General features: G+C 53.2%; 1 protein-coding gene across 16 annotated transcripts in view; it reads left to right on the forward strand.

Moving 5' to 3' along the window:
- The window catches only part of WNK2 (WNK lysine deficient protein kinase 2), a 125528-nt gene that overhangs the window by 21465 nt on the left and 76463 nt on the right, over window positions 1–27600 (forward strand). For all 16 annotated transcript variants that reach the window (XR_013999878.1, XR_013999879.1, XR_013999880.1 and 13 more), the window contains exons 3-8: window positions 12940–13112; window positions 13318–13538; window positions 15289–15446; window positions 17824–17912; window positions 19452–19671; window positions 24763–25045. Coding sequence is in view for 12 of the 16 variants with exons in the window: in XM_081151598.1 (XP_081007724.1) it covers window positions 12940–13112; window positions 13318–13538; window positions 15289–15446; window positions 17824–17912; window positions 19452–19671; window positions 24763–25045 (1144 nt within the window). In the remaining 4 variants the exon portion in view is untranslated. The remainder of the gene's footprint in view (window positions 1–12939; window positions 13113–13317; window positions 13539–15288; window positions 15447–17823; window positions 17913–19451; window positions 19672–24762; window positions 25046–27600) is intronic.

The raw sequence follows: 27600 nt of genomic DNA on the forward strand, positions 1-27600 counted from the left end.
ATATCTTTATTGATTTCAGAGAGAGGAAAGGAGAGGGAGAGAGAGAGATAGAAACATCAATGATGAGAGAGTCATCGATCGAACCCACAACCCAGGCATGTGCCCTGACTGGGAATCGAACCCCGATCGCCTGGATCCTAGGTCAACACTTAACCACTGAGCCACGCCCTGCCGGGCGGGGCTTAATTTTTAAATATTGCATTTGTTCTATTCTTTATGTCCTCTTCCAAAACTCTACACATAGGTTGGACCTTTTCACTGTGTTCTATGAGTTTTTTATCTTCTTTCTCATATTTTCCATCCATTTGTCTCTCTGTTTCACTCTGTATGTTTTCTACTGACATGTCTTCTAGTTTGTTGATCCCATCTTCAGCTATGTCTCATCTGTTAAACCCATATGTTGAGTTCCAATTTCATTTCTTAGTTCTAGCTTTCATTCGATACTTTAAAAAAAAATTAATATGTTTTTATTGATTTCAGAGAGAGGAATGGAGAGGGAGAGATAGGTAGAAACATTGATGAGAGTGAAACATAGGTCAGCGGCCTTCTGCACACACCCTACTGGGGATTGAGCCCGTAACCCGGGCATGTGCTCTGACCAGGAATCGAACCAGCGACCTCCTGGTGCATGGGATGACCCTCAACCAACTGAGCCACACTGGCCAGGCTCATTTGATTCTTATTTCACAGATTTCATTTCTGGTGAACTTATCCATCTTGCTATTTTCTTGACCACACTAATCACAGTAATTTGAAGTCTCTGTTAAGTACAATATTTGGATCCTCTGGATTTTTTTTGCTATTGTCTGTTTTTTTTCTCTTGATTTTCTGCTGTTTGGTCTTATCTCCTCATCTAGAGTGAAAGCCTGGGTGTTACCCAAGGCCTCCCTTCCTAAGCGGGCCCTGTCAGACTGTGGAAGCTCTGTTCAGCATCCCATCTTGTAGTCTAATGCATAGTGCTGACACTCTAAGCACTGTCTCATGGAAGTGTAGACATCTAATGTGTATCTTACACTGAGAGTATATTTCAGTTTGGACTGGCTGCATGGGAAGTGCTCATAGCTATTGTCTCGGACTGCACAACTCTAGGGTAGAATGTGCTGAGTGTGGGAGTCGGACCTGGAACTGGTGGCTCATTCCATGCATGTGCACTGTGTGCTTGTTGTCTAGTCTGGACTGTGGCCCCAAGGCTCTTGCTGCTACTTGGGGAAGAACCAAGGAGTTAGTTTGAAGGTGTGGAGCAGACGTGAGCTGCAGGGCCTTCCCTCACCCCAGGCTGTCCTGGGCTTTTGTGGTCCTTTGTGGCTCTTATCACATGGACTAGTTTATCTGTTGATGCCCCTCAACCCCTACCACGTGCTCTGGCCCAGTGCTTTCCAGAGAGACATCATGGATGTTCAGTTCTGGCAGCATCTCCACTCAGCAGACACCAGCCTGATGCCATCAGTGGCCAAAGTCCCTGCTGCCTACCTATGAGGTCATCTTAGACCTGGTGGTAGGATTTCTCAGGCTGCCCATGGCCTCTGGACAGAAGAGTGAGGGCTACCTAACTTCAACCTGGGTGTGGGGCTTAGAGGACTTGGCCAGACAGGGCCTCCTGCAGCAAAAGGCGTCAAGGTTTTCCACATATCTGTTCCTCAGTGTCCAGAGCTGCAGGTCTGGGCTTTCACTGGGGTGGGGAATGTGTGGGGGAGGGAGGTCTGCTTTCTGGGGAAGGGTCTACAGAATTTAGCAGATTGTCACAAGGACCTTGTTACCCTGAGGTGCCCCAGCCTTTGGACAGGGGCAGAGCAGATGCCTTTGACTGGCCCCACCCCAAATGGGTTCACCTGTCAACAGTCTGGCCCTGGGGGTATGGGGTATTGACTGTCCTGCCCCACCTCTTCCCACAGGACTGATCCTTGGTGCGGTGTTTGTCTTGGCTGACCGTGTCCATGGTGTGTCCACATCTACCTTTAGGGGTCCCTATGGGGCAGTGGCCTGGGGTGGGGCTGGCCCTTCCTAGAAATCAGACATGTGTTGTCAACTCCAGGAGTGGTTGCTGCCCAACCTTTGTGTGCTGGGCTTGGGGTTCGTGAGCGCTGATGCTTTTGCTTGAGGAGGGGTGGGTGTCCCAGGGGTCCTCTTGGTAGTCCCCCGAGGGGGTGGCCAGTGGGCTTGGTCTTGCTGGCTCTTGTTTGCATTTCACACCTTGGTGACCTGCTGCTTTGCCCCACTTGGGGTTAGAACAGATGTGTCCCTGAGATAAGCCAAGCCCTTCTTGATGCTACTGACCTGTGGTGTCTGCTGCCCTGGCCTCACAGTTTCTCTCCTACCTGAGAGGGCCTAGGTCTGGAGGAAACCCATCTCCTCCAGGACTGTCTGTCCCTGCCCGGGACTGCCTTCGGAGCTGGTTCAGGTCTGTCCATGGCCTGTGTGAGGCCTGAGGTCCCCAGGACAGGTTTTGTGGGATGGAGGGCCTGCCCAGTTTGCTCCAGCCCCTGGGGATGCTTTTGGTCTGTGGCCGTGTCTCTGAGCAAATGCTCCCTATCCCCAGACTGCCTGCTCCCATAGACTTGGCAGCCTCCCTGCCCCACTCAGGTCCTCTTTCTTCTCTTGGGCTCCTCCTTGACCCTTCCCCACTGTGTGGTAACTGCTTCTGTTAGCTTCCAACAATGGCCTGTCTGCACCCCATGCTGAGGGTGGTGAGCAGGCCTGAGGTAGGTAGGGCCCTGCATTTTGCCCATGACCCATGGCTTGGGTGGGAGATGGGACAGAGGCTTTCATCCCAGGGATGTCCAGCACAGCGGGCCTATTCCCCAAACTGACCCCCTGCACTCATGCCAGATATGGGGTCTCCCTGACAGTCAGGCAGGGGACACCCCTCCACCCACCCCAAATTGCACTTCATGGCCGACCCCACCCAGACCCCAGTGAAAGCCGGGGCTAGGGGTCAGCATGGATGGGCTGACACACCGCACTGTGTCCACAGAACCTGAGGAGGCCCTGGTGGTACTTCCTTGGGGTTGGGGACACTCTCTAATTGAGTCCAGAGAGCTCCGCGACATGGCGTAGCTGGCTCCCACACCCTGTCAGCCAGCTAACGTGACCCTCAGTGACAAGAAGCAGTGCTGGCCTGGCCTCATGCTGGTGATAATATGATGCACGGGGGGGGATGGTGTGTGCAGCAGTTGGGAGAGGTGTGTATTCAGTCACATTTGTTACCTGTTTGGTCAACTGCAAACTACCAATTTGTCAAGGTAACTCAATCCAGAAAAAGCTGACCCTCAGGGCTGTGTGACCATAGGAAATAAGCTAAAATGCCAGTAAGCATTGTCTTAGGACAGAGAAGTGTGGCCAGGTGGGCAATGCAGACTTTCAGGAAAGCTGTTCCATAAGTCTGTGAAAGTGGAGACACGGTTCTGGGCTGCAGTTTATGCTCATGTTTGAAAAACGGCCAGAGAGACCATCAAATGCCATGGGAGCGTTTTCAGAGCATTAAAGTAATGTCTATGTTTACAAAAGGCTGGAGATGCCGTCCTTTATAACTATGTAAACTTACGACAAAGCAGTGTAGACCCCAGCTCACCTGTGGTGAGGGCACCTAGTGTCACCATCTCCTGAAGGTGGCAGATGGGCTGGCCCACTGGGCGGGTTTTGGGTGGCTCTGCCTTTTGACGGAGCAGCAGGCGTCCCAGCATGGCCTTTAAAAGAGCAAAGGCCCCTGAGAGACTCTGGTTGTGAGTGACTTGTGCACAGCCCCTCTTTAGAGATAGTGTTTATAAAATCTGTGAGTTTCGGATAGCAACATTCAGCTGTCCTCAGGGAATTACCACCTTGTTGGCCCCTGTGACAGGGAAGGTGAGTGTTGGAGTGCCTTACCCTCTCTCAGCTGCCTGCCACAAGATTTTACCCTCAGCCTCTGCCCAGTGGGATCTTCCTCAGGTGCCCCGCCTCAGACAGGAGTTGGAGGGGACATGTCTTATGTGGTAGCAGTGGCTGGAGGACTCCTGAGGACTATTCGTTTTAATAACGATGCTTTTATTTTAAATGTGAATTTGAAAAAGCATACACTGGAAGAGAGCAAGATGACGGTGTAGATAAATGTGGTGTTCACCACCTCCCACAACCACATCAAAACTACAACTATACCACAGAACCATCATTCAGAACCGCCCAAAATCCAGCTGAACGGAACTCCTACAACTAGAGAATTGAAGAATCTACATTGAGACTGGTAGGACGGCAGAGGCACAGAAGGGGTTGGTCTCACACCCACGTTCGTTGTTTTTTTAATCGGGAGGGATGTCTTGGCTGCTGTGTAGGTCCCCCCTGAGGAGAAAGGGTTCCCAGCCCCACACCAGAACCCCCAGCCCAGGGTCCCAGTGCCAGGAAGAGATGACCCTGTAACTTTAGGCTGTAAAAAACAGCAGGGATTGAGGCTGCTGGAGTCCCAGGCAGCTGTTCTTAAAGGGCTGGGGCACGAACTTACTCGGACTCCCTCCCTCTGAGCTCCATCGCTGGGGCAGCATCTTGAAAGGAACCTGGGGCATACAGGGAGGAACTGAATTGTCTGGCATAAGGGTAAGAGATGGCAGGGCAGCTTTCTCCCAGACAGAAGTGCTGGCAGAGGCCATTGTTCCTTTCCTGAGCCCTCCTCCACAGAGCCAACAGGCGCCATATCTGAGTCTCCATCAGCCTGGCCCACACTGTTCGCCCTGCTCTGGTGACTCCCTGATACCCCGCCTCGCCCAATTTGCAAGCCCACCCAAGTGGTTTCCAGTGGGTTTTCCATAGGAATGGCCTGTTTCAGCTCATGCTTCATACTTTCCTAAAATCTCTCAAACAGGCAGTATCTGGCCTCAGCACGCCAGCCTTGGTTTATAGCCTGGCCTCCCCTGGGCACTTACGATCCCAGCACAAGTAGCAACCATCTGCAGATGGCTCTGTAGCTCGTGCCGGGTGGCCCCAGGCACAGGCAGTAGCTGACTTTGCACCTCCCAGGAGGCCCCAGAGACAGTGTACCTAGTGGTAAGCTTCAGCCATGCTGGATTATAACCCTACCACATTCACAAGTGACACATACAAAGGGTGGATTTGGTGAACACCAAATCCTGCTCTCTGGGGTCAACTCCTGCACAGCAGCTCCTCCACTGTAGTTATAGCTGGTTCTCCTAGTCAGTTGGCCTGGAGGTCAATCCTTCCCACTGATGCCAACAACAATCAAGGCTCAACTACAATAGGACAGTGCACACAGCTCACACAGGGATGCACGTGGAGTGCCCAGCTCAGGTGACTGGGGAGGCTGAGCCATTGGGCCCCCTAGTACACCTGCTACACAAGGCCACTCTGCCAATTCTGGGACACATAGCAGCTCTACCTAATCCATAGACACAAACACAGGGAAGCAGCAAAAATGTGGTGACAAAGAAACATGTCACAAATGAAAGAACAAAACAAATCTCTAGAAAAAGAACTAAGTGAAATGGAAGCAAGCAAGCTAACAGAGAGTTCAAAACAATGGTTATAAGGATGCTCAAGGAACTAAATAAAAACTTCAGGAAAGTTAGTGAGAACTTCAAGGATCTTAGTGAGATCATCAACAACATAAGAAAGGACCAGTCAGAAATGAAGGAGACACTAACTGAAATGAAGAATAATTTACAGGGAATCAACAGTAGAGTAGTTGAAGCTGAGAATCAAATCAGCAATTTGGAACATGAGGAAGCAAAAACCCTCCCATTCAGAACAGCAAAAAGGAAAAAAAAATCCAAAAATATGAAGATAATGTAAGGGGCCTCTGGGACAACTTCAAGCAGCCCAACATTTGCATTATTGTGATGCCAGAAGGAGAAGAAAGGGAGCAAGAAGTTGAAAACCTATTTGAAAATATAATGACAGAAAACTTCCCCTACCTGGGAAAAGAAATAGACTTACAAGTCCAGGAAGCACAGAGGGTCCCAAACAAGAGGAACCCAAAGAGGCCCACACCAAGACACATCACAATTAAAATGCCAAAGGTTAAAGACAAAGAGAGAATCTTAAAAGCAGCAAGAGAAAAGCAGTTAGTTACCTACAAGGGAGCTCCCCTAAGACTGTCAACTGATTTCTCAACAGAAACATTTCAGACCAGAAGGGAGTGGCAAGAAATATTCAAAGTGATGAAAAGCAAGAACCTACAACCAAGATTACCCAGCAAGCTTTCATTTAGAACTGAAGGTCAGATAAAGAGCTTCATAGATAAGAAAAAGCTAAAGGAGTTCACCACCACCAGACCAGCACTACATGAAATGTTGAAGGGTCTTCTTTACGAAGAAGGGAAAGAAAAGATAAAAAATATGAATAAAATGGCAAAATACGTATCTATCAACAATTGAATCTAAAAATCAAAATAAATGAACAAGCAGAACAGAAATAGACTCATAGATACAGGGAATATTTTGACGGTTGTCAGATGGGAGGGGGTTAGGGGGATGGGTGAAAAAGGTGAGGGGATTAAGAAGTACAAATAGGTTGTTACAGAATCGTCATGGGGATGTAAAGCACAGCACAGGGAATAGTAATAGTCTAATAACTGTGTAAGGTGTCAGGTGGGTACGAGATTTATCGGGATGATCACTAGTAAGTTAAGTAATGTCTAATCACTGGGGCGTACACCTGAAACTAATATAATATTGTATGTCAACTGTAATTGAAAAATAAAAAATGATAAAAAAAAGAAAAAGTATATACCATTCACCTGTGATTTCACATATTTTATTACTCTGTTGAGGTTAAGGAAAGCACTTGGATTTAAAAGAAGTTTTTGGCCCGGCCGGGCATGGCTCAGCGGTTGAGCATCGACCTAGGATCCAGGCAATCAGGGTTCGATTCCCAGTCAGGGCACATGCAGCCGATCAGTGACTCTCTCATCATTGATGTTTCTATATCTCTCTCTCCCTCTCCTTTCCTCTCTCTGAAATCAATAAAGATATATTAAAAGAAGTTTTTGTTTTGTTTTTTTAGAGTGAGTGGGAGGGAGGGAGGGAGAGAGAGAGAAACATCAGTGTGAGAGAGACACATAGATTGGTTGCCTCTGTACACACCCGACTGGGATCGAGCCTGCATCTGAAGTATGTGCCTTTGACCAGGAATCGAACCCGTGACCCTTTGGATCACAGGCCGATGCTCTAACTACTGAGCCAAACCGACCAGGGCAAAGTGAGTTTATTTTTAAAACTGCAGTAAATATTAGAGGGAGCAGGCCACAGCCCAAAACTGAGATATCACTCTCTGTCGAGGTCTCTCCCTTGGTGACCCTGGTGGGAGCTCAGTCCTGAGAGTTGTCAGGACAGCCTCATCAGGATGCCAGGCTGCCTGCTGTCCCTGTGATGCTGGCTCCTGTGTGGATGTAAACCGCACTTGGTCTGCTCTCCCTGACCTCACACCTGCATACAGGATACCTGCCCTGCCCTTCTCCCAGGCCCTGGGAACTTTTCTTGTCCCTGCACCCTGTTTTAGGTGTGGGGTAATGGCATGCTTATCTGTTTTGTCAGCTGTTGCTTGTTCCCCCTGAGGTTATCCATAGCCCACACCTACAACCCAGAGCCTCAGAGACCATCTGGTAACTGAGTTGGGCCTGTGGATGCCCACTAGGAGCAGGGGTTGGCAGGGACAGAGCTGTGCTCTCTCTACCGGGTCAACTCCATCCCTAGGGCCCCGTTCCTGGGCTGACCCCATCCGTGGAGCCCCTGTCCTGGGCCAACTCTGTCCCTAGAGCTGCATGTTCTGAGCTAAGTTAGTACCCAGAGACCCATCCTAGACTGATTTCCCTGTACAAGGGCAGGTCTTTTGAAGCTTTTTTGGTTGTGATTTATGGCATAGTGGGCCTGGAGAAAGGTCCCAGGCCAGGTTGTCACCCCACACTCTGTGCTAATTCTGGACACTCCTAATTGCTTATCTCTCTACCCTGTGTGTGTGGACCCCATCTTCCTTTGGCTGGACTTGGGCCCCTGGGTGGTTCTGTCCTCATGGGGTTGGCTAGGCTTTGCCTGTCTGAAAGGAGGTGGCCCCAGAGCCCCACCGAGAGCAGGAGGGTGGCCTTCTGGATCTGAGGACTTCAGCCTTCGCTGGCGGGCTGTTAGAGCAGAGCTGGTGGCTCCAGGGTCACGTGGGAGAAGCCCTTCATATCCAGGGCTGTTGTCCTCTGACCACTAGGCCACCCCCCCCCCCCCCCCCCCCCCCCCCCGCTGCCTGCACTCTGAGGGTGACGTTTGGGCCTGGGTGACATTTGCAACTGGCCGGGCTTTTTTCCTGTAGGAGACAAGAGCCAACGTTTTCCAGAATTTTTTTTTTAAATATATCTTTATTGATTTCAGAGGAAAGAAGGGAGAAGGAGAGGGAGAGATAGAAACATCAATGATGAGAGAGCCCTGACTGGGAATCAAACCCTGATCTCCTGAGCTCAACCACTGAGCCACACCTGGCTGGGCTGTCCAGAATATTTTATCCTTTGTAATCAGACTCGCTCTCACTATCTTTGGGGGAACAGGAGCTACTAATTCAGGCAACACCAGGGCTTGTTCGCACAGAGGCTGGTCTAAGTGGCCTGCCTGCCCTGTCTGTGTGCATGGACTATCTGACAGCGAGGCCCCATGGGCCACTGGAGCCCACCCTCTCACTGCTGCACCTCAAGAACAACCTGACTCTGGCAGGATTTGAGGGTCCCGCAGGGATCAGGGGCTTTCCTCCTGCCCTGATTTGTGACCACAGTCCTCCCAGCACATCAGGTAATCAGTTCATCCCACAGGCAGTGACAGTAGCCAGTTGCTGATGTGGCTTTGCCTGCATGGAGTTACTGCTCTCATGGGGCCGACCAGCGATCAACAGTGACAAGGACTTGGGGCAGCTCTGTGAGGGACATTGGGCAGCGCTCTGAGGGCACACCACCTGACCTTTTAAATTATCAAGCAGTGTGTTGCGTAGTTAAAAATAGGCTGGTGGCTTGGAACATACCATAAGGTCTGTTTCCTCCCATTTCTACGCCCTCCCCACACAGCTCTAAGAGGCACTGTTTAAAGATCTGACTTCTGCATTGAACCCACGTCTTTGTCACCATTGGCCAGTATCTGTCACAGAAAATGAGACTATACCATCTACAGGGCATATTCCTCCCCTCTTAGTTGTTGTCAGTTATGTTATTTATATAACATGGATCTTTTGCTCTCAGACTACAATGAAATCTTTTACTTTGCTGTTGGTTAGTGCTGAAATATTGGCAAAAAACAGTTTCTACTATAACCAAGCCTCTTGAGTTACCTGTAGAATCAGTGACCAGACCTTTGGAAGGGAATTGAACTGAAATGTCATTGTCTAAGTCCAGCTGCCTGCGAGTGGCGTGGGAGCCCCATGGCCAAGTCCAGCAGCAGGCACAGCTTGTGTGCTCCCTCTGCCCTGCTGTGCTGTGTTTTGCAGAAACACTCCTTCCAGTGACTTTCCCCTGCAGTGCTGGAGTCACCTTTGAGTTCTCCAGTGTCGGGGAATCAGTCCTGGGGTGGTATGTTTGACACCCATTTGGCTGGGTTTAGAGAGTGTTCCTGATTAGTCAGTACTTTGAGGAGGCTGCCTCATCGGCTGTGCCCTGGATTGCTGATGAGACTCCCCCCCCCAAAAAAAATACCCCTCCTTGGTGGGCAGGGCTTGATCTCTGCCCTCAGGAGTCTGAATTTTGCTGGAGCTGGCCTGGCGATGGATCATGCGTCATTCACTCTTACCTGGCTGGGCACACACTTCTAAATAGTTCTGCTGGAAGCTCAGGAAAGTGCTTTTCCTTCATCTCCTCCTTCCTGGGTTCCTCTCCTTTCCTCTGAATTCCTGTTACATGTCAAGACTTTCAGCTAGTTCTCCATGTCTTGATGTTTCTCTTCCATTTCTCACATTAGGTTTTGGGATGTCTTTTTTTTTACATTTGAAAAATCAAACACTAATTGACTTAATAAAACACATCTTAAGTGCCCAGGCAGATGTACATGGGTGTGGCTGCGCCCTGACTCACCTGCACCTCCCCGAGGCAAGCTCCTGCTGGTTTCCACCCCACAGCTAGTTCCACCTCTTCTGGAGTTTGGGGCTATTGTGAGTGGAGCTGCTCAGAACCCCGTGTACCTGTCTTCGGTGGCTGCCTGTGTCTTTGTCTTGGGTGGGTACCTGGCGGGGTCTGACGGGCCAGAGCTGGGTATGAACGTGCCAAGGCTGCCTTGAGGCTTTTGCCACCAGCACCTTCCATAGCCTCATGCCAGAGGGCTCAGCTTCATCACCACCCAGCAGTTGAAATGACCCTTTTTGTTTTACCCTGCTGGTGGGTGTGAAGTGGGATCTTGTGATTGTAATTGGCGTTTTCCTGATGATTCAGGATGCAGAGCACCTTTTCATATGCTTTTTGGCCATTTCTGCATCTTCTGTGACACATATCTATTCCCCTTTTGTCATCGTCGAGTTATAGTGATACCATTGTAATAAACCTAGTTATGAATAAAAAGGAAGGAGCAAAGGGAAGGCCAAATATTATAGCCATTTGTGCAGCTTTGCCAGGAAGCTGCAGTTTAACACTCCCCAGGGAGCCACCAGAAGGGACTGGAAACGAAGAATAGACACATGACTTAAAGCCTGGGTGACATAGGGAAGGTACTTGTCTCTCAGTCACACCTGGGAACAGGTCATGGGCCAGAATGGGTGTGGCCACTGCAAGGGCTTGAAATTGGTATATTTAATCCCCTAAACCAGGGAACCTTTTTTCTGCCAAGGGCCATTTGGATATTTATAAGATCATTGTGGGCCACGCAAAATTATCAGCTTAAAAATTAGCCTGCTGTATTTGGGCAAGCATTTAATTAACTCACCCCTAACGTGATGGCTGGAACTGCTTCTCTTTGGTGAGGCCTTGGCAGGGCCAGACCACCTGATTTTGGGGGGCCGTATATGGGTGGGCGGACATCCCCCACCCCTGCCCTAAACAAAGGAATTCTCTCTCTTGCCTTCTTTCGCTCCTGGTTTCTCAGGGGCTCTGGTGCTCCCTCCTGCACTCCTGTGTTTGCCCACATGACTCATGGCCATGTGAACCTCACACATAATGGACTCATGGACTGAAACTAGCCTGATGCTAAACTGGGCCCAGCTCCACCGTGGAACGGAAACTATGGACACTGGCTTTGCTTCTGGCTCTACTGAATCCCCAGCTGCACCTCTTCCAGAACTGGACTAAGGGAAATGGGACTTTGAAAGCCCAAGGTCTAATTCCACGTAAATAAAAATCCATCATTCTCCCATGTGGGTCTCAGAAAATTCTTTTTCTTGAGATGTTGTAAGGACCTAACCCCAAGCACTCTGGGGAAAGGGATACCTCACTTCCGCTGATAACAGTAGTTCTTCTTCTGTATTCTGGATCTGAGACCCATGTCAAATACATGCCTTGGGAATAGTTTCTCCCAGTCTGTGGCTTGACTTTTATTTTCTTAAATAAATATTTGATGAGTCAAACATGTTGTCATGTTATCATCTAGATTAAACGTTGACTTTTTGTACTTAATGTTTCCTTGGATTATAGAATATCTTATTTTTAAAACATTGAGCTTTAATTTGCAAGAGCCCTTGACTGTCCCTTTTTAAGTAGAAGCTTGACCTCCTTTACGTAAGCCTGTCAACCTCTTGGATCCTGTGAGGACATGAGCTGGATATTTTTGAAGTTGTCTTTGTTTTCTCCTTTGCTCTGCAGTGACTGTGCAGCTGGCCCCATGTGTGCATGGAAAGGCTGAGGAGGGTTTGTGGGCTGGGGCTGGTGGAGGGAGAGGACCTGAGTGGTTACAGCGCCACTTGGGATAGGACTCCCTACCAGATGACCTCATCATGATCCCAGGGTGCCCCTCTCCTCTCTGGATTTGTTGGAATCTGACTTTTTGTCCTTTGGGGTCTTTCGGAAGGTGTTTTCCTTCAGCTCTGACTTCTCCCTCCATCTGTCCAAATGCACGTCTTCTATCTTCCTGCAGTTCCTCAAAGCTCCCTGTTCCCCATTCAGTGTTTGTTTTCCTGGGGTTCCTTCTGGTGGGAGGGCCAGGTGTGTGCTGCGTGGCTCTGTGGGCCCGTTGGACTAGGACAAAGGTGACATTGGGGGTCATATGCTCAGGATGGGGGAAGACAGCAGTTCTGGGGCCTGTGGAAGTGAGGTTAGCCTGTGAGATGAAGTTGGAAGCAGCAGGCTGCTGGGACAGGTGAGGCGGAGGCCTGGGTGGTGGCAGGTGTGGGTCAGGGTGCTGGAGTGTGTTCAGATGTGCGAAAGGTGTTGGGTGTAGTGGCCCCAGGCCCAGAAGTATGTGTGTGTTGTCAGCACCGACCTGGGCTTGGCTGGGACTCGGGTCTTCCCTCTTTGCTCTTGGCTCCGGTCTTTCTCCCGGTCTTCTGGCTGTCATCGCTGTGGTCGTCAACAGGTCCTCAAAATCACGTGTCAGTTCTTTCTTGATCAGCATGTGTGTCAGGAGCAAGGCCTCAGGTGTGTTTCGGGACAGAGTGCATTGGCCTTGCAGTGGGTTCTGAGGCTGCTCTGGCTTCTGGAGATCTTTTTTCTTTTTTTAATCTTTACCTGAGGATCTGTTTTTCATTGAGTCTGAAGAGGGAGAAAGAGAGAAAAACATCGATGTGAGAGAGGAACATCAATCGGTTGCCTCTGCATGCACCATGACCAGAGATCAAACCCGCAACCTGGGTATGTGCCCCAACCCAGGAATTGAACACGTGACCCTTCGGTGCACTTGGACGATGCTCTAACCAGCTGAGCCACACGCCAGCCAGGGCTAGAGAGCTGTTTGCTGAGCTAGCTCCCTGTGCAGAGTGGGGCTCCTCGGGGCTGGTCCCCCCCTCCCTTGTGCTCCCTGAGCAAAGGAAATGACTGTGAAAGGCCACGCGACTGCCCTTCTCAGCTGTATGTCTCTCTAGGACCGGAAGCTCACCAAGCTAGAGCGGCAGCGGTTCAAGGAGGAGGCCGAGATGCTAAAGGGCCTGCAGCACCCCAACATCGTACGCTTCTATGACTTCTGGGAGTCCAGCGCCAAGGGGAAGCGGTGCATCGTGCTGGTGACTGAGCTGATGACCTCTGGGACACTGAAGACGTGAGCACGTCGCCTGCCTGGCCGGCCGGGGCCTCAGGGTGGGCTTGGCCCAGGGTGTGGGGCTCACAGTAGCTGGGTAATCCTGCCTGGCGTCTGGTCAGCACTCCTCTCACAGGTGTCCCTGTTTGGGTGATATTGCATGGCCCACAGCTGTGGGAAGCCCTTTCACACATGAGTAGCCTGTGAGCCGCTCCCCTACCCTCAGGTACCTGAAGCGGTTCAAGGTGATGAAGCCCAAGGTGCTGCGTAGCTGGTGCCGGCAGATACTGAAGGGGCTGCTATTCCTGCACACCAGGACGCCCCCCATCATCCACCGGGACCTCAAGTGTGACAACATCTTCATCACCGGGCCCACCGGCTCCGTAAAAATTGGTGACCTGGGCCTGGCAACCCTCAAGAGAGCATCCTTTGCCAAGAGTGTGATAGGTAAGCTCACCTCTCCGAGACCCTGCCTGCCCCTCAGCCCCCTCAGTCCCCTCAGCCAGGTTATGGCCCTGTGTGCCTATGTGGGGCCCTGGCTGGGGTCCGGTGGTGAGGTTGGCTGGCACCTGTGGGGCTATGGGCACTCAGGAGCCAGGAAGGAGGCCAAACCATGGAGGGATTTGGGGACTCTGCGTGGTGATGCTGGAGCTGGCCTCAGTGGGTGGGGAGGCATTCCCCAGGATGTGAGGCCCACAGACGGAGCCCCCGAGATGTTTGGGGCCTGAAGTGAGCAAGCGTTTGGGTGGGCGGGGTCTGCGGGCTTCCCTGCGGATGGGGTTTGCTGGCTGTTTTTCCACTGTGTTTCTTTTCCTCACCTGAGAAGCCGCTCTGCAACCTTTCTGGGTGGAGCCCTCAGCCCATAGCTGCAGTTAGGAGCAGAGACAGTGCGTCTGGTGTGTGTGTGGCCCGAGTGGGTTCCTGGCAAGCAGTGGGCGCTCTTTGTCCACAGGGCCCAGGCCTCAGGCGGTAGACCCTCCTGGCTTTGCCAAGAGAGCACTTGGAGGGGCTTTGGGGCAGCTCTTTATGGGGTTCAAGACATCTGGAGAACACTGAGGTGTTGCAGGGCTTGAAGACTCCAGTGTGGCTCCAGGAGACATCCCAGAGGTAGCTGTGTAAGCATTTTTTTTTTTTAATCCTCACTTTAGGACATGTTTCCACTGATTTTAGAAAAAAGAGAGAGAAACATTGATGTGAGAGAGAAACATCAATCAGTTGCCTCTGGTACACGTCTCAGCCGGGATCGAACCTATAACTTAGGCATGTGCTTGGACCAGAAATTGAACCCGTGACCTTTCAGTGAATGGGACAGTGCTCAACCAACCGAGCCACACTGGCCAGGCTGCTGTATAAACATTTTGAAGACTCGCCCATCCCCCATGTGCTTTTTAAAAAACTGGGACATTCTGAAAATCTTCCGTTGTCAGCAGAGGAGTTAAAGCAGCTTCACTGAAGGGAGGCTCCTTTGCATTTAGCTCAACAGATGCTCAGTTGGACTTGTTTTCAGAAAAAGATTGTGTGACTATTAAAGCAAAAGTTTGTTACAGACAAATTAGAAAACCTAGACCAGCGTAACTAAAGGAAAATCAGCTGCAGTCCCACCTGCCAGATGCGTCACTTTGGTCTCTGCTGGTGGTTTACATGGCGAGGTCAGCATGCACATGCACTGTGTATTTTATGTATTTTACTCTGCCTATCGTAAGTCTTCATGTCCTTAAACATTCGGAGTGAACATTATTTTAAAACCTTTTGTGCTTAGAATGCATGAGCAGTTTCCACCTGGTACCTGCCAGGTGAATGGCACCTGTCCAGCTGCCCCCAGATCATCATCTGTGCTGCCTGACGCTCTGCTGTGTGGGGTGCCTGTCTGGGGATATTCGGGGCTTTTCTGGGGTTTTGCAATTTAAGCAGCTCTGTGGTGACCATGGGTTTTGTCTGTTCTGGGCCTGTGGGGGTTGGGGTGCTGGCTGTGTTCTGCCTCCTTGATGAGAGGCACGTCAGCGTTTCCCAGCTCTGGGCTGAGGCCGCCCAGGACCAGGAGGGCCCAGGGGGCATTTTCATGAACTTCTCTCTATAGAACTTTCCAGGATTCGAGGACCTGGGGTATGGCACGTGGATGAGGGGGCTCTGAGCTGTGAGGGGCAGGGGGGCTTCGGGGCTGATGGCCACTGACACTGTCCCTGTTGCTCCGGCACAGGCACCCCTGAGTTCATGGCCCCGGAGATGTACGAGGAACACTATGACGAGTCTGTGGATGTCTACGCCTTTGGGATGTGTATGCTGGAGATGGCCACCTCAGAGTACCCCTACTCTGAGTGCCAGAATGCTGCCCAGATCTACCGCAAGGTCACCTGTGTGAGTCCCCATGTCCCCCCTGACTCTGCCTTTGTAAAAGCACAGCAGCTGTGTGAGGAAGGGGACGAGGCCATTTCACAGATGGGAAACGAGGGTGGCTCAGGTCTCTGAGCTGTGGGTAGAAGCCACACAGCAGTAATATACTAGGAGTGCCTGGAGGCTGTCCCTGGGGCCTCAGCACTACGAGGCTGGAGCCCCCACCAGTGCCCAGGCTGCCTGTCTCTGGAACCCCTCCTCTGGGCTGTTCTAGGGCCTGCTGGCCCTTTGTCTTCTGGTGTGTCCCCAGGATTTAATCGGACAGATCATCCTGTCCTTCTATGCAGCTGTTCTGCTTGGTGGGGAGCACAGAGGGAGTGTCCAAGGTAGGGTAGCTGGACCATGGCTTTTCTGGGCCCTAGTCCGTCCCTGTCTGTCTGTGCCTGCTGCACTTGGTGGTCTCACCCAGACCTTGGTGCACCCTCACTGCTTCTGCAGAAGAGCCCAGGCACCATCCCCTTTCCGTACGCCCCCTGAGCCCTCCCCTAAGGTCATACCTCTCGTCTCTCTCCTTTGGTTCTTATTTCTGAGTTAGTGGTCACTTGTTAGCTCTGAGCCCCTCCTGTGTGCTCTGAGGCTTCAAGGCAGGAGGGCAGGGTTCTTGGTTGGAGGTACTGTAGGTTTGGATCAGAGGCCCACAGACAGGTGTGCAGCTCCCCGTGGTGCTGGCAGGAGAGGGCTATGGGCATTGTCCTCCAGGGACATGGGGGGACCTGAGGGATATCAGGACCTCACTGCCAGGCTTTTGTGTTGGTGCTGGGGTGTGGGAGGAGCAGCCCGAACACCCTTGCTCTAGTCCATCTGCTGGCCTGGGGAGACAGGGACTGAGGTCCGGAGCATGTGCTCCTCAGCCACCCTGGTTCTCCCAACAGCCCCACTGCCCCTGTTTAGGCCCCGGAAACAAGACATGGCTAGGGTCCCGAGGCCCCTGTGTTGCCTGCGCTGGTTTGGGCAAAGCAAGGCACAGCCAAACCCTGGAGAAAGCTAGGTGGGGAGCATGTTTCCTGACCTTCGTGTGTCCTTTGTTCAGGACACCCTGTGCTCCTGCCGGGAGCTCACTCATGCACCCACACTCTGGTCCAGCCTCTAACATGTGCTCCTAACCCCAGCTCTAGTGGGGTCACTGTGCCCTTGGCTTTCGGCTACCCTAACTCCATGCAGAGGAGCCCAGACACGCGAGCCCCTTTGGAACAGTGTGTTCTTGTTCTTCTGGCACATTCACCGGCTTTGGGGGCCTCGGTTTCTCAGAGGTTTAAATAGCAGTGTGTGCGGACAGTTCCTCAGACCCCCCCCCCACAGGGACTGGGCCCCTCCTCCTGGCAGAGCGAAGCCTCTTTCTCTGTTGGCTTCAGTGCAGAGGTACAGGGTCTCCCCCCACGGGGAACCCGCCCTCACACCTAAAGCCCAGGGTTCATGTCTAACGCAGACCCCCTCCAGTGTCCGACACAGCATGACCTCTGTTGGTTATGGGCACGGGTCCCGGGGATCAGGGGTTTTGTGAGTGCATGGGGCCTCATCTGGCCCATGGGAGTTGCTGGGGGTCCTACACTTTCTGGGCTGCCTTCCCATTCTGTACAGTTAAAAAAGAAGTCTGGACAGGCCTTCAAAGGCGGAGTCTTGCTGAGGAGAAAGAACATGGTGGTTGAGCTCTCAGTGTGTTTAAAATGTTTAAAAACTAGGTATCCCTCAGGCAACCCCTGTCTCCTGGCAGATGACAAGTAAACCCTGTGGTCTGACCCCTGCTTCTGGAATACTTCTGTCTGGTTCTGCTCCCCTGTACCAGGGCCAGGTGGCAGAGCAGTGGCTGCCCCTGCTGGGTCTCTGGTCATGTGGATACTTGGCCACACTGTGGCACCCCCTGCCTGAAAGTTATCTGGCCTGGTCGCTGGCCATGGAACTGAGTCGCAGAACTGCATAGCACAGTCCTTTGCAAAAACCGTGAGCTACCAGACCTTGGAAATCAACCCCTCTGCGGCCACAGTGGGGCCAGCCAGGGTCTCTGGTGCCCTTCGTCAGCAGCATTGACTAGAGATCTTGTTCTTAGCACCCTTGAGCAAGGGGGTGTGAGAGAGGCTGGCCCTGTGAGAGGCACTTCCTCCTCGGCCTCCAGGACCCTGTGGGTGGCACCAGAGGCCCCAGGTCCACCCTGCTCCAACCACCTCCTCCATGCAGAGGGAGCGAGTGTCCCCAGTCATTCTTCCCCAGACCTCACTGCTGCAGTCCTCTGCCACCCCGAAGCCTCTGCACTTCCTGCGTTTTCTTTGGGGCTTAGTGTGAGGTGAGTAGGAAACCTCTTGTAGAGACCAGCTCTGTGTCAGGTGACTCCTCATCTCATCTTCAGGGCATCAAGCCAGCCAGTTTTGAGAAAGTGCACGACCCAGAAATCAAGGAGATTATTGGGGAGTGTATCTGCAAGAACAAAGAGGAGAGGTGAGTCCCCAGTGGCACTGGGTCTCTGGGGCATTTCTCGCGCGGAGTCTTTCCAGCTGCCCTGCAGAGGGCTTTGGGAGACGGGTTCTCCAGGCCACTGGCACCCAGGTGCCAGCAAGTTGACTGGGCGGTCAGTGGGAAGCGCCTGGAATACATACACTCCTTGACTTTAGGGACTGTCCCAGAGCCCCCTTCTCTCCTTTGCTGGCTGCTTCCCACCCACCTAGCCCGGAGCAAGGAGGTTCCTGGGTCCTCTCTCTGCCCCTTCTTGCTTTTTCTGTGTTGTCCCTGGTGGACCCATCCATTTCCCCAGCTTGCAGGACACTCCAGTGCCCAGCCTCCCAGATGGGGCTCATCTTGCCTTTGCCCCTGAACTCCAGGCTGCGTAGTCCATGCACCTGTGTCTGACCTGTCCCAAACCATCCTGCAGGTTATCACGTTCAAGTCAGAGATGCCGGCAAAACCAGCCCCGCCTCCTCAGGTGGTCAGGGCCTCCCCTTCCTCAGCTGGTCAGCCAGGAAACTAGCATGTGCTTTGAGCTTTCCTCCTCCCCCCTCCCCCCTCCTCCCTTTCCCTGCCCCCCTTCCCTGCCCCCCCATTCCTCCTCCTCCACCTCTTCTGGGCCCTTGTCCTCCCAGCCCCTGCCTACCTAAGCCACTGTCCCCAGCATTGACACTACCTTTTTCCACAGCCATCCTCTCTCAGGCAAGAGCCCTGTCCTGCTCCCTGGGCGTTTTCTCCTCGCCCATGCAGGTTATTGTGTTTTCTTTAAGGAAAAATACTAAAAAATTGTGAAATACAATCCATATCAGGAAAGTGTAGGAACACCACATAGAGTGAAAGACTCCTCAAAGCAGACCCTATTAGACCGCCTCCTAGATCAGGACATACAGAGCCCTGGGGCCACGACCTTGGCCCCTCCCCAGGGGCCCCACAGCGTTTGTCAACCTCGCTGAGGGTGGCCCCCGGCATCCCCCTTTCATGTGCGGTGGCTGTCCACCGGGGTCGGCCATGAGCTCATAGCCCATGGTGACCACAGATTTGACCCTGGGGGAAGCCATGTCTGGGACAGTATATGGATCAGTCGTGCCAGAGACAGGAACTAGTGTTTGGAATGCTGATTTGGGGTGGGGCAGAGTGGTGACCGTGGCAACACCCAGCAGCTGCACCTGTCCTCTCCTGAGGGGCTTCCAGAAAACCCCCTGAATATGGGCGTTTGGACTCTTCCAGGTCCAGTTCAGTTTTCGCTGGAGCCAGGTGTCTGTGGGGCCTGAGCTCACCAGCCCTCAGCAGGGGCGCAGAGGCTGGGTTCCCAAGTCTCTCACATGGGCAGGTTTCTTTCTATAATCAGAGAAAGAAATCTTGAATACTGCGCAGTGAGATGTGTTCAGGGGTCATTTTCCCTCCTCCCCCAGGAGTTAGGGGTACACAGGAAACCGTTGTGTGCCCCTGGAGGGCAGTGCAGCCAGAACTTTCTAGAGAGAGCCGGGTGGGTCTCAGCCCCCCAGCAGGTATGCCCTTCAGCTGCTCTCTCCCCAGGTACGAGATCAAGGACCTGCTCAGCCATGCCTTCTTCGCAGAGGACACAGGTGTGAGGGTGGAGCTGGCTGAGGAGGACCATGGCAGGAAGTCCACCATTGCCCTGAGGCTCTGGGTGGAGGACCCCAAGAAACTGAAGGGCAAGCCCAAGGACAGTGGGGCCATAGAGTTCACCTTCGACCTGGAGAGAGAGACACCGGACGATGTGGCGCAGGAGATGGTGAGTGACGCTTCTTGGTGGTGGTTGGAGTGGGCTGTGGCAAATCGGGGAGCAGCCTTGAAAGGCTGTGGTTTCCAAAGATCAGAGCAAAGTCAGGAAGCTGCGTGTGCCCCGTGAGAGGCATCTGGACCGGGGACCTTTGTTGAGTGGGTCTGTGAAGGACACACAGATGTGGGGCATTGGCTCAGGAACGGTGCAGAGGGGCCCAGGGACCCTGGTGTATCAGGAAACGGTCTGTTTTGACCAGATTTTTGCCAGCTTTGCATAAATGTGGGCTTTTGAGTTTGGATCTTGGTTTATTATGTTTTTAAGTGGCATTGTAGCCCAGAAGGCCCAGCGGGAGCAGGAGAGCAGGGGGTGTTCAGTGTTGCCAAGAGCGTAAAGGTGCCCATGAGAAATGAGTGAGACTGATTTTTACTGGAAAAACTGAGCAAATGTGAAAATGAGCATGGTCACTGCAGAAGAGCGGGTGCTTGGCTGCACCTGTCAGAACCATAGAAAGTGCATGTCTCTTTTTCTCTCTTTAAATAAATGTTTCACTGAATATAGCACATCTATCAAAAGTGTACGTAAGTCACAAGGGTATAGCCAGTGGATTCTTCAAGCTGGACTCCCTGGCTCCCAGTGGGTTTTAAGAGCAGGAAGGGGGCCAGGTGCTTGGGGGTGACCTGGAAGAGGTGGATTCCTGTGGGCAGCAGGTCCTCAGGCTCTGCTTAGAGGAGGAAACAGACTGGCCATGCCATGGGAGGTGTAGGAGCCCCAGACTGAGGGTGGGTCGGTGGGCTCACTGGGGCCCAGGCACGTACATGGTGGCTGAGGGATCCGTGGGGCTCGGTGGTGCAGTAGGTCAGTGTGGGACTGGGTGGGCGCTGCATGGTCAGTCAGGGCCCTGCCTTCCACTGGACAGCGGCCTGTGCCCCTATTGCGTCTGGCATTTGCAGCGGGCGTGACATCCCGTTCATGGCTTGGAGCCCGGGTCAGGATCACCTCACACCTTCCAGCCGCCAGTCACATCCCTGGTCCCAGAAACAGACACGTGTTATAAGCGTATTTAACGGGTCTCTCAGCCCTGCTCCTGGGAGGACCCTCTGTGCCTGTGCGGGGGACACTGTGGCTGCTGCGTGTTCACTGAGCACCGCATGGCAGCCTGTGGATGCAGCACTGCGTTCTCCCCGGGCTGCTCTGTGCTCCCTTTCCACTTTCTGCCAAAAGTTAAAGCAGAAGCAGGTGCTGAGCGAGGCAACATGCAGGCCAGAGCCTGTGCGGCGAAATTCAGGAGTGTGGGTCATGTGCAGTGTCCTGGGAGGGACCTCAGGGGCTGGAGACCTGGCTGGCAGTGCACACTGACCAGGTGGCAGATGGAGATGAGGTGGGTCCCTGGGACAGCCTTGAGGGGGTTTGTGCCTCTGGGCTTGAGGTTGGGGCCAGTGCCAGTGCCTCAGGAGGCATAGTTGGCAAACAGAGCTCCCACTCCCGGTGAGCGTGATGCCCGCTCTGCGTCTGTGTGAGCACCAGGGGAGCCTTCCTGCCTCGTGAGGGATTCGAGATTCAGTGGGAGCCACGCCAGGTCCTGTGTGCAGTGGCAGAACACTAGGGGGTTTGCGCAGGGATTCCATGGTAGCGCCCACAGTGTAGTCTGCGCCTTGCCTTACCAGTCTCCTCCTGCTCAGGGTCCTGGATCCAGGTGCTTTTCCCGGGCCCTGCCCACCCCCCTGGAGGACCCTTCCCAACCTAGAATGCCTACCTCCTGCAGCACAGATGCCACCACCAGGCCTCACTGGTCCCTGGCACCTGGTGGGCAGGCGGTGTCTCTGCCAGCTCCCAGGGGAGGCCCCTGGGCCCAGTGTTTCTCTGCCCCCTCTGTCCGTCCCCCCGCATCTCCTTCAGAAGGCTTCTCACGTGGAGCACCTTCCGTGCCTTGCAGCATCCAAGCGGAAGGCACACCACTGTGTTCCGTTCCAGAATAAAATCAGAACACCGTGTCTCCACTGCCCCGCGTAGGAGACAGGAGCCCAGGGCCTTGATGGAGCTGCCTGTGCTGACCTCAGAGCCCTGCGTTTCCCAGCGGGTCTTGTCTTGCATGAGTGCGCTGCTGTGCCTGGCCACTGCCACTCCTGGCTGGGTCGTGTGGCTGTTGGCTCTCACCTCCCGGGAGCCCACCTGTAAGCACCAGAGCTGACACCAGGGTCCGGGGCCCTCTAGCAGTGCCCGGCCTCTTCTGAGTGTCCCTGGGCCAGTGCTGGGACCTGAGGAGGCTTGCTGCCCATGGCTGTTCCCTGCACGGTCACTTACCCACAGCTTTCACTCAACATACATACTTCTTCAAAGCTTAGAGTAGCAGACGATCATGAATGAAATGTGTGTCAGTTGTCATAAATGGAAGGTAACTTCACAAGGAAACTCAGCGAGAGCACAGAGGTGTCCCCACTCTGTGGGTTTGCGCTGCCGTGTGCTTCATGGGTGAGATCAGTGAATACTGCGTGTGGGAGATGTTCTGGAGCCTGCTGTTTGTTCTCATGAGGCACCTTCGTGGCAGGAGGCAGGGAGGACAGCTTTCCCCTCTCCCTCTAAATTCACACCTTAAGTCACCTCCCAGCAGGTCCTCAGGCAGGGACATGGGGTGGGGGACATGGATCAGAAAGGTGATTCCTGGGGGCGGAGAGAAGGGCAGGCCTCTGATCTAGGGGTGTCTGTCAGTATGCACCCCCAGGGGATGAGGGGGTTGGAGCACCCCAGGGAGTTCTTGAGGTTGTGTGCCAGCCCTTCTGCCTTCACAGCCTCAGGATAATGGGACATTCAGGGTGACATACAATGTGGCTAAATTCTTCCCTGACTGGGAAAAAATAGAAGAAACGCCCTGGAGAGGATCACTGGGAGGGAGGCGGAGTAGGGGAGGGGTGGTGTCTGTGAAGACTGAGACGGAGGGAAAAGAAGGAAAAGTGGGTCACGGCAGAAAGTAGAGGTGGCAGGCAGGAGTGTCTGTGGGGCGGCATCTCCTCAGTAGCCTCTGGTCAGGTTGCTGTGGGTCCCCGGGGGGTGGACGGTGCTGATCCCATGCTTGGCCCCTTTCTCCCACCCTGGCTGAGCCTGGTGGGGCCTTGCAGTCAGCATGGTTCATTCCATCAGAGTCGTCTCCTGAAATGAGTTTTTGAAGTAATCAAAACTCATAGAAAAGTTGCAAACATGCGGCCAAGGACTGTTTGAGATGACAGCACAGCCTGGTACCCTGTGACCTGGAATTCGCTGTCTGCGTCCTACCCAGCTGCCTGGGCTGTCAGAACTGGAGGGCACCCGCCCCGCTCAGGGCCCTCGGTCATCCAGTGCTGCCTTCACGGCATGTGGCCTCCCGAGGCGTGGCCCGCGTCACTGCTTCTACAAGAATGCCGGGCGTAGACCAGCCCACCCAGGACTCTGCGTGATCACGTGGTTGAGGGGTAGCTGCCAAATGCAGTCATAACTGGTGACTTTTGTGGGGAGGTACTTCAGAGCTACATGAATGTCCCGGTTTCACCAGATCTTTCACTTATTCTACCTCTGGACTCGCAGTGGGTTTTATTCAGTAGGTCGTTGGCTCCTCCGTGAGTCACCTCTCACTGTGCGCCAGGCGGCCCTGTGCGCACTGTGCACACACCGTCTCCCCCAGTCTCCAGTGTCAGGAGTCCAGGCGTGGCTTAGCAGGCGGTTTGGGATCGGGGCCCCTCATGAGGTGTGGCTGGGGTGCTGGCCAGGGCTGACCTGGGCCAAAGGGGCTGACCAGGGCCGAGGGTCGACATCTGAGCTCACTCACGTGACGGCTGGTGGGAGACTCAGTTTCTAGCCAGGTAGGTGGTTCCACAGGGCCGTTCACGATGGGCCTCGCATGATTCAGTGACCCGCAGGAGGGAGAGAGATGGAGACACACAGAGATACTGAGAGGCTGAGAGATAAACACAGACCGAGAGAGCAAGAGACAGGGAGAGACAGAGACAGAGAGGGACAAACAGACGGAATGCACACACATGACCCCCCTTTGTGTAACCTCCGACTGCAGGGACCCTCATCACTCCTGCCACCACAGACCATTGTGTTCCCCTGGTGTGTGTTCAGGGGCACATCCTCTAAACAGTCGTGGTGGCACAGTGCATCTCCATGCTCAGAGTGCCCCAGATTCGGGCAGCGGGCAGCCCTGGCACTGGCTCCTGTCTTCCTGCACGTCCTGCATTCTCCACGTGTGTATTCCCGTTCTGACAGAAGGGGACATGCAGGCCCCTGGTCCTTTCCCGCAGACCTGACCCTTCCCTGTTGCGTGGAAGCCCACCCTCTCCGTGGCCGAGTTCCGACATTCGTGTGCTGTCAGCCATGTGCATAAGCGCTCATGTTGACATTTGCATGTGTTTGTCTGTTGTACATTGAAAACTGAGTTCACACAGTTCCCGACCAGCACCGCAAAGTTTCTTCTCTGATTTTCTCCCTTCCACCTGGGGATCCCATGGTGATGGCAAGGAGCCTGGCTGCCCCTCTTTTGTGGTTTGGCTAAGAATCTCCTTGGAGAGAGCCGTGATGTATCCTGGGAAGCCTCAGCTCCTTTACAAATGTTCTCCAACACTCTGTTGGATAAATTGCATTCATAATGTTGCCGGGCATGGTAACTCCTTCCTGGTCTCAAACTACAGAACGTGCCTTTCTCTTCGACCCCCATGACTTCTCAGGGAATGCTGAGAACAGCACCAGCCACGGATCCACGTTCCTGTCCCCAAGCACACATACTTGGCCAGAATCATTTTCCTGTCCTTGGGAAGCCTGGGTGTGGGGATCCAGGAAGCCTCGTGGCTCAGATGGTGGGCTGTTCTGCGGTGGGAGGCAGATCACTCACCCTGCCCATGTTAGTGCAGATTCAGAGGGTCACTCTCCCTGTGGATTTGCAGTCGATGGCTGGAGGTTATGTCCTTATGTGATGATGATAGCATCTCTGAAGGATGGGAGTGAGGGGCCCTGAGGAGGGGACTTTGTGCAGAGACCCCATGATCGGGGGGGGGGGGGGGGGAGGTGCAGGTGGCAGTGGGATGTATGGGTGGGGATGGTCCCAGTAATGACTGGTGACTCCTTTTGCAGATTGAGTCTGGGTTCTTCCATGAGAGCGATGTGAAGATTGTGGCCAAGTCCATCCGCGACCGGGTGGCATTGATCCAGTGGCGGCGGGAGAGGATCTGGCCAGCACTGCAGCCCCAGGAGCAGCAGGACCTGGGCAGCCCTGACAAGGCCAGAGGCCTGCATGTGCCCCTGCAGGTCCAGGTGACCTACCATGCACAGGCTGGGCCGCTGGAGCCTGAGGAGCCCGAGGCCGACCAGCACCTCCTCCCCACCGCGCTGCCGGCCAGCGCCACCTCCCTGGCCTGTGAGTGCTGCTCTCCCAATGCTTCCCAGCTCACTATGGGTGTGGAAGGCGGGTGTGGGTGAGTGTTCCCCAGGAGGGGTTGGGAACGTCTCTAGTGCTGGACAGACATCTGTGACCAGAGGGGTTTAAGGCTGGCTGAAGTCCAGCTTCTCAGGATAGGTGGGGACAAATGTGCAGGTCAACCCAGAACCTCCTTTGCCCAGAGTCAGCAGGGAGGTCGCAGCTCAATCGGCTACTTACCCCACCTGAAGGATGGGGGTAAGTCCCAGCAGCATGGGACATCTGAGGGTTGTTTCTCACCCTGGCTCAGCACCTGGTGGGATGCCTGTTTCCAGACATGTTGACCTGGGCTGCCAGGGGCGGAGGGTGAGTTGTCCTGCTGCTGTGACCTTTGTCTGGAGACGTGTCCATCCCCAAGATGACCTACCTTCTAGTGTCGATCCTTGAGATCGTTCTTCCATTTCCCAGGGAGTGTTACCAGTGGGTAGTGGGATCACTTTGTATCCCACTGGCTCCATCTCAGACACTGGAACGGGGAGCTGCCAGTCTAGGCAGAAACATGTTCTGCCTCTGCCCTCAGTGTCCCCAGAGTACAGCTGTGAGAGGGGTGGAGGTGTGGCCTTTTCTGAGTCTCTGAAGAAGCACTGGCAACACCGGGAGCTGCAGGGCCAGCCCACTGCCAGGCCACAACTCCAGCAGTTCATGGGGGAAGACTGGCTCATTGAATGGGCACGTCCTTCCTTTACCTTCAGCATAGCTGAGTGGCTTCCAAAGTGGGCTATTTAAACCATAACCAGTTTTGGAGAATAAAACTGCTGTAGCATCACGTTCCATTTTTTTGATGAACCAGAAAAATTAATTGAAGAGCATAAACTTTGTAGGAAAAAGCACTACACACTTTAAAAATGTAATTGTTGGTTGAACAGTTTCTAGGACAGGAATTAAAAAATTGCCTCTGTCATACTTTGAAAACAATGTTCAGCAAAAGCCAGTTAGTGTCTCTCCCTGGGGGCCACCGGTGTCAGGTACCGTCCAGAGATCACCTGCACATGTGATCATTCATATGCACACACGCATGTGCGCGCATACATGCACGCACACGTCCACATGTGCACACACACATATATGCTCGTGTGCATACCCGTGTCGCCCTGTGTTTCCTCCCACAGCACCCTGCACACTCTCAGCCCCTTCTGTGGGTCAGAACAGAGACCCTGTGCACAGCCATCCCTCTGGCCACAGTGCCCGTGGGTGGCTGTGCTTCATGAAGGTGGGGACACCAGGCAGCACACACGTCCCCAGAGAAAGGACCTGGTCTTAGGTAACAAAATGGGCAAACACATGCACTTTAATCTGTTGGAAGGTACAGCAGACATGTTTCATGAGTTTTAACAGTACACGTTCTGTTGGTTGCCCACCACAGTTCAGACCAAGCTCAACGAGAGGGCTTGGTCCAGCACCCGCGACTGAGAAGGCAACTTGTCAATAGGTTTAAAAACTATTTTTAAAATTTAATTTTTAATTATACAAATAATAAACATGTCCACTTTAAAATTTTAGAAGTTACACATAGGATTAGAGTTGCTTTATGTGAAACTTGCCGGGTCTCTTCACATCCTCTTGTGCAGTGCTCTCGTCTCTGTGTGTCTTTCTCTGTCTGTCTGTCTCTCTCATACACTCACTTTCTGTGTGTGTCTTTGTCTCTCTCTGGTGACAAACTCTGCTTCTCTCTCTCCTCTCTGCGTCAGGGAAGTGACTCCCGAGCACCTCATTAGAAGTCAGCCACTTTCCTAGTTAGTTGGGCATAATCAAACCTCAACATTCTTATGTTTTCCTAGGTTAAAAGAAGTTCTGGTCAGCCTGGGGGTGGTGGTATTTTTATACAAAACTGACAAGATTCCCCTTTTACTTTGTTTAAATTGTAAATGGACACAATATTGACAATCTGAAAGGTGACCCCCTGTGGAAATAGCTTGGTGTTCATAGATGACAAATTGTAATGTTTGTGTAGCTTTTGGAATGTGGAAGTAAAAAGCTGGAAGTGCCATTTTAAATAGTTTCTTGTTTTTCGCTTTTTACTGGCACAGCCACAGAGGTGACCTATCTTCCCAGGTGCGTTTGGTCAGATGAGCCTGTGGGCCATGTAGGTCCTGTCTGCTTCCTCCCCAAACCCCCGCTCCCACGTGTGGGCAGCTCCACCCACTGGCCATGCTAGGCCGACTGCAGGTGAGGCCGTGGAGCCTTTGGGTCCCCTCATGGCCTCTCTGTGGGGTGAGGGCCTTGTCAGCCCCATTTTCCAACTGAGTTACACCTGGCCTGTGACTTGAGCCAGATTTGGACCCAGATCTCCCGCTTCAGACTCCTTGTCATTATAATTGAAGGTGGTCAGGATCCTGAGACCACTCCCCCCATCATAAAACGCAGGTGGTAATGGATAGGGGCTTTCCCTAACTTGGACATTCCAGCCCCCCAAGACCCCTTGTGCCTTTGAAGAGCTGACCCAAGGCTCACTTTCAAGGCCAGGTTGGGTGCTGTGTGAGGTCCCCATCTAAGCC

The sequence above is a fragment of the Miniopterus schreibersii genome, assembly GCF_964146895.1.
Source record: "Miniopterus schreibersii genome assembly, chromosome: 11".
NCBI classification, from domain to species: domain Eukaryota; kingdom Metazoa; phylum Chordata; class Mammalia; order Chiroptera; family Miniopteridae; genus Miniopterus; species Miniopterus schreibersii.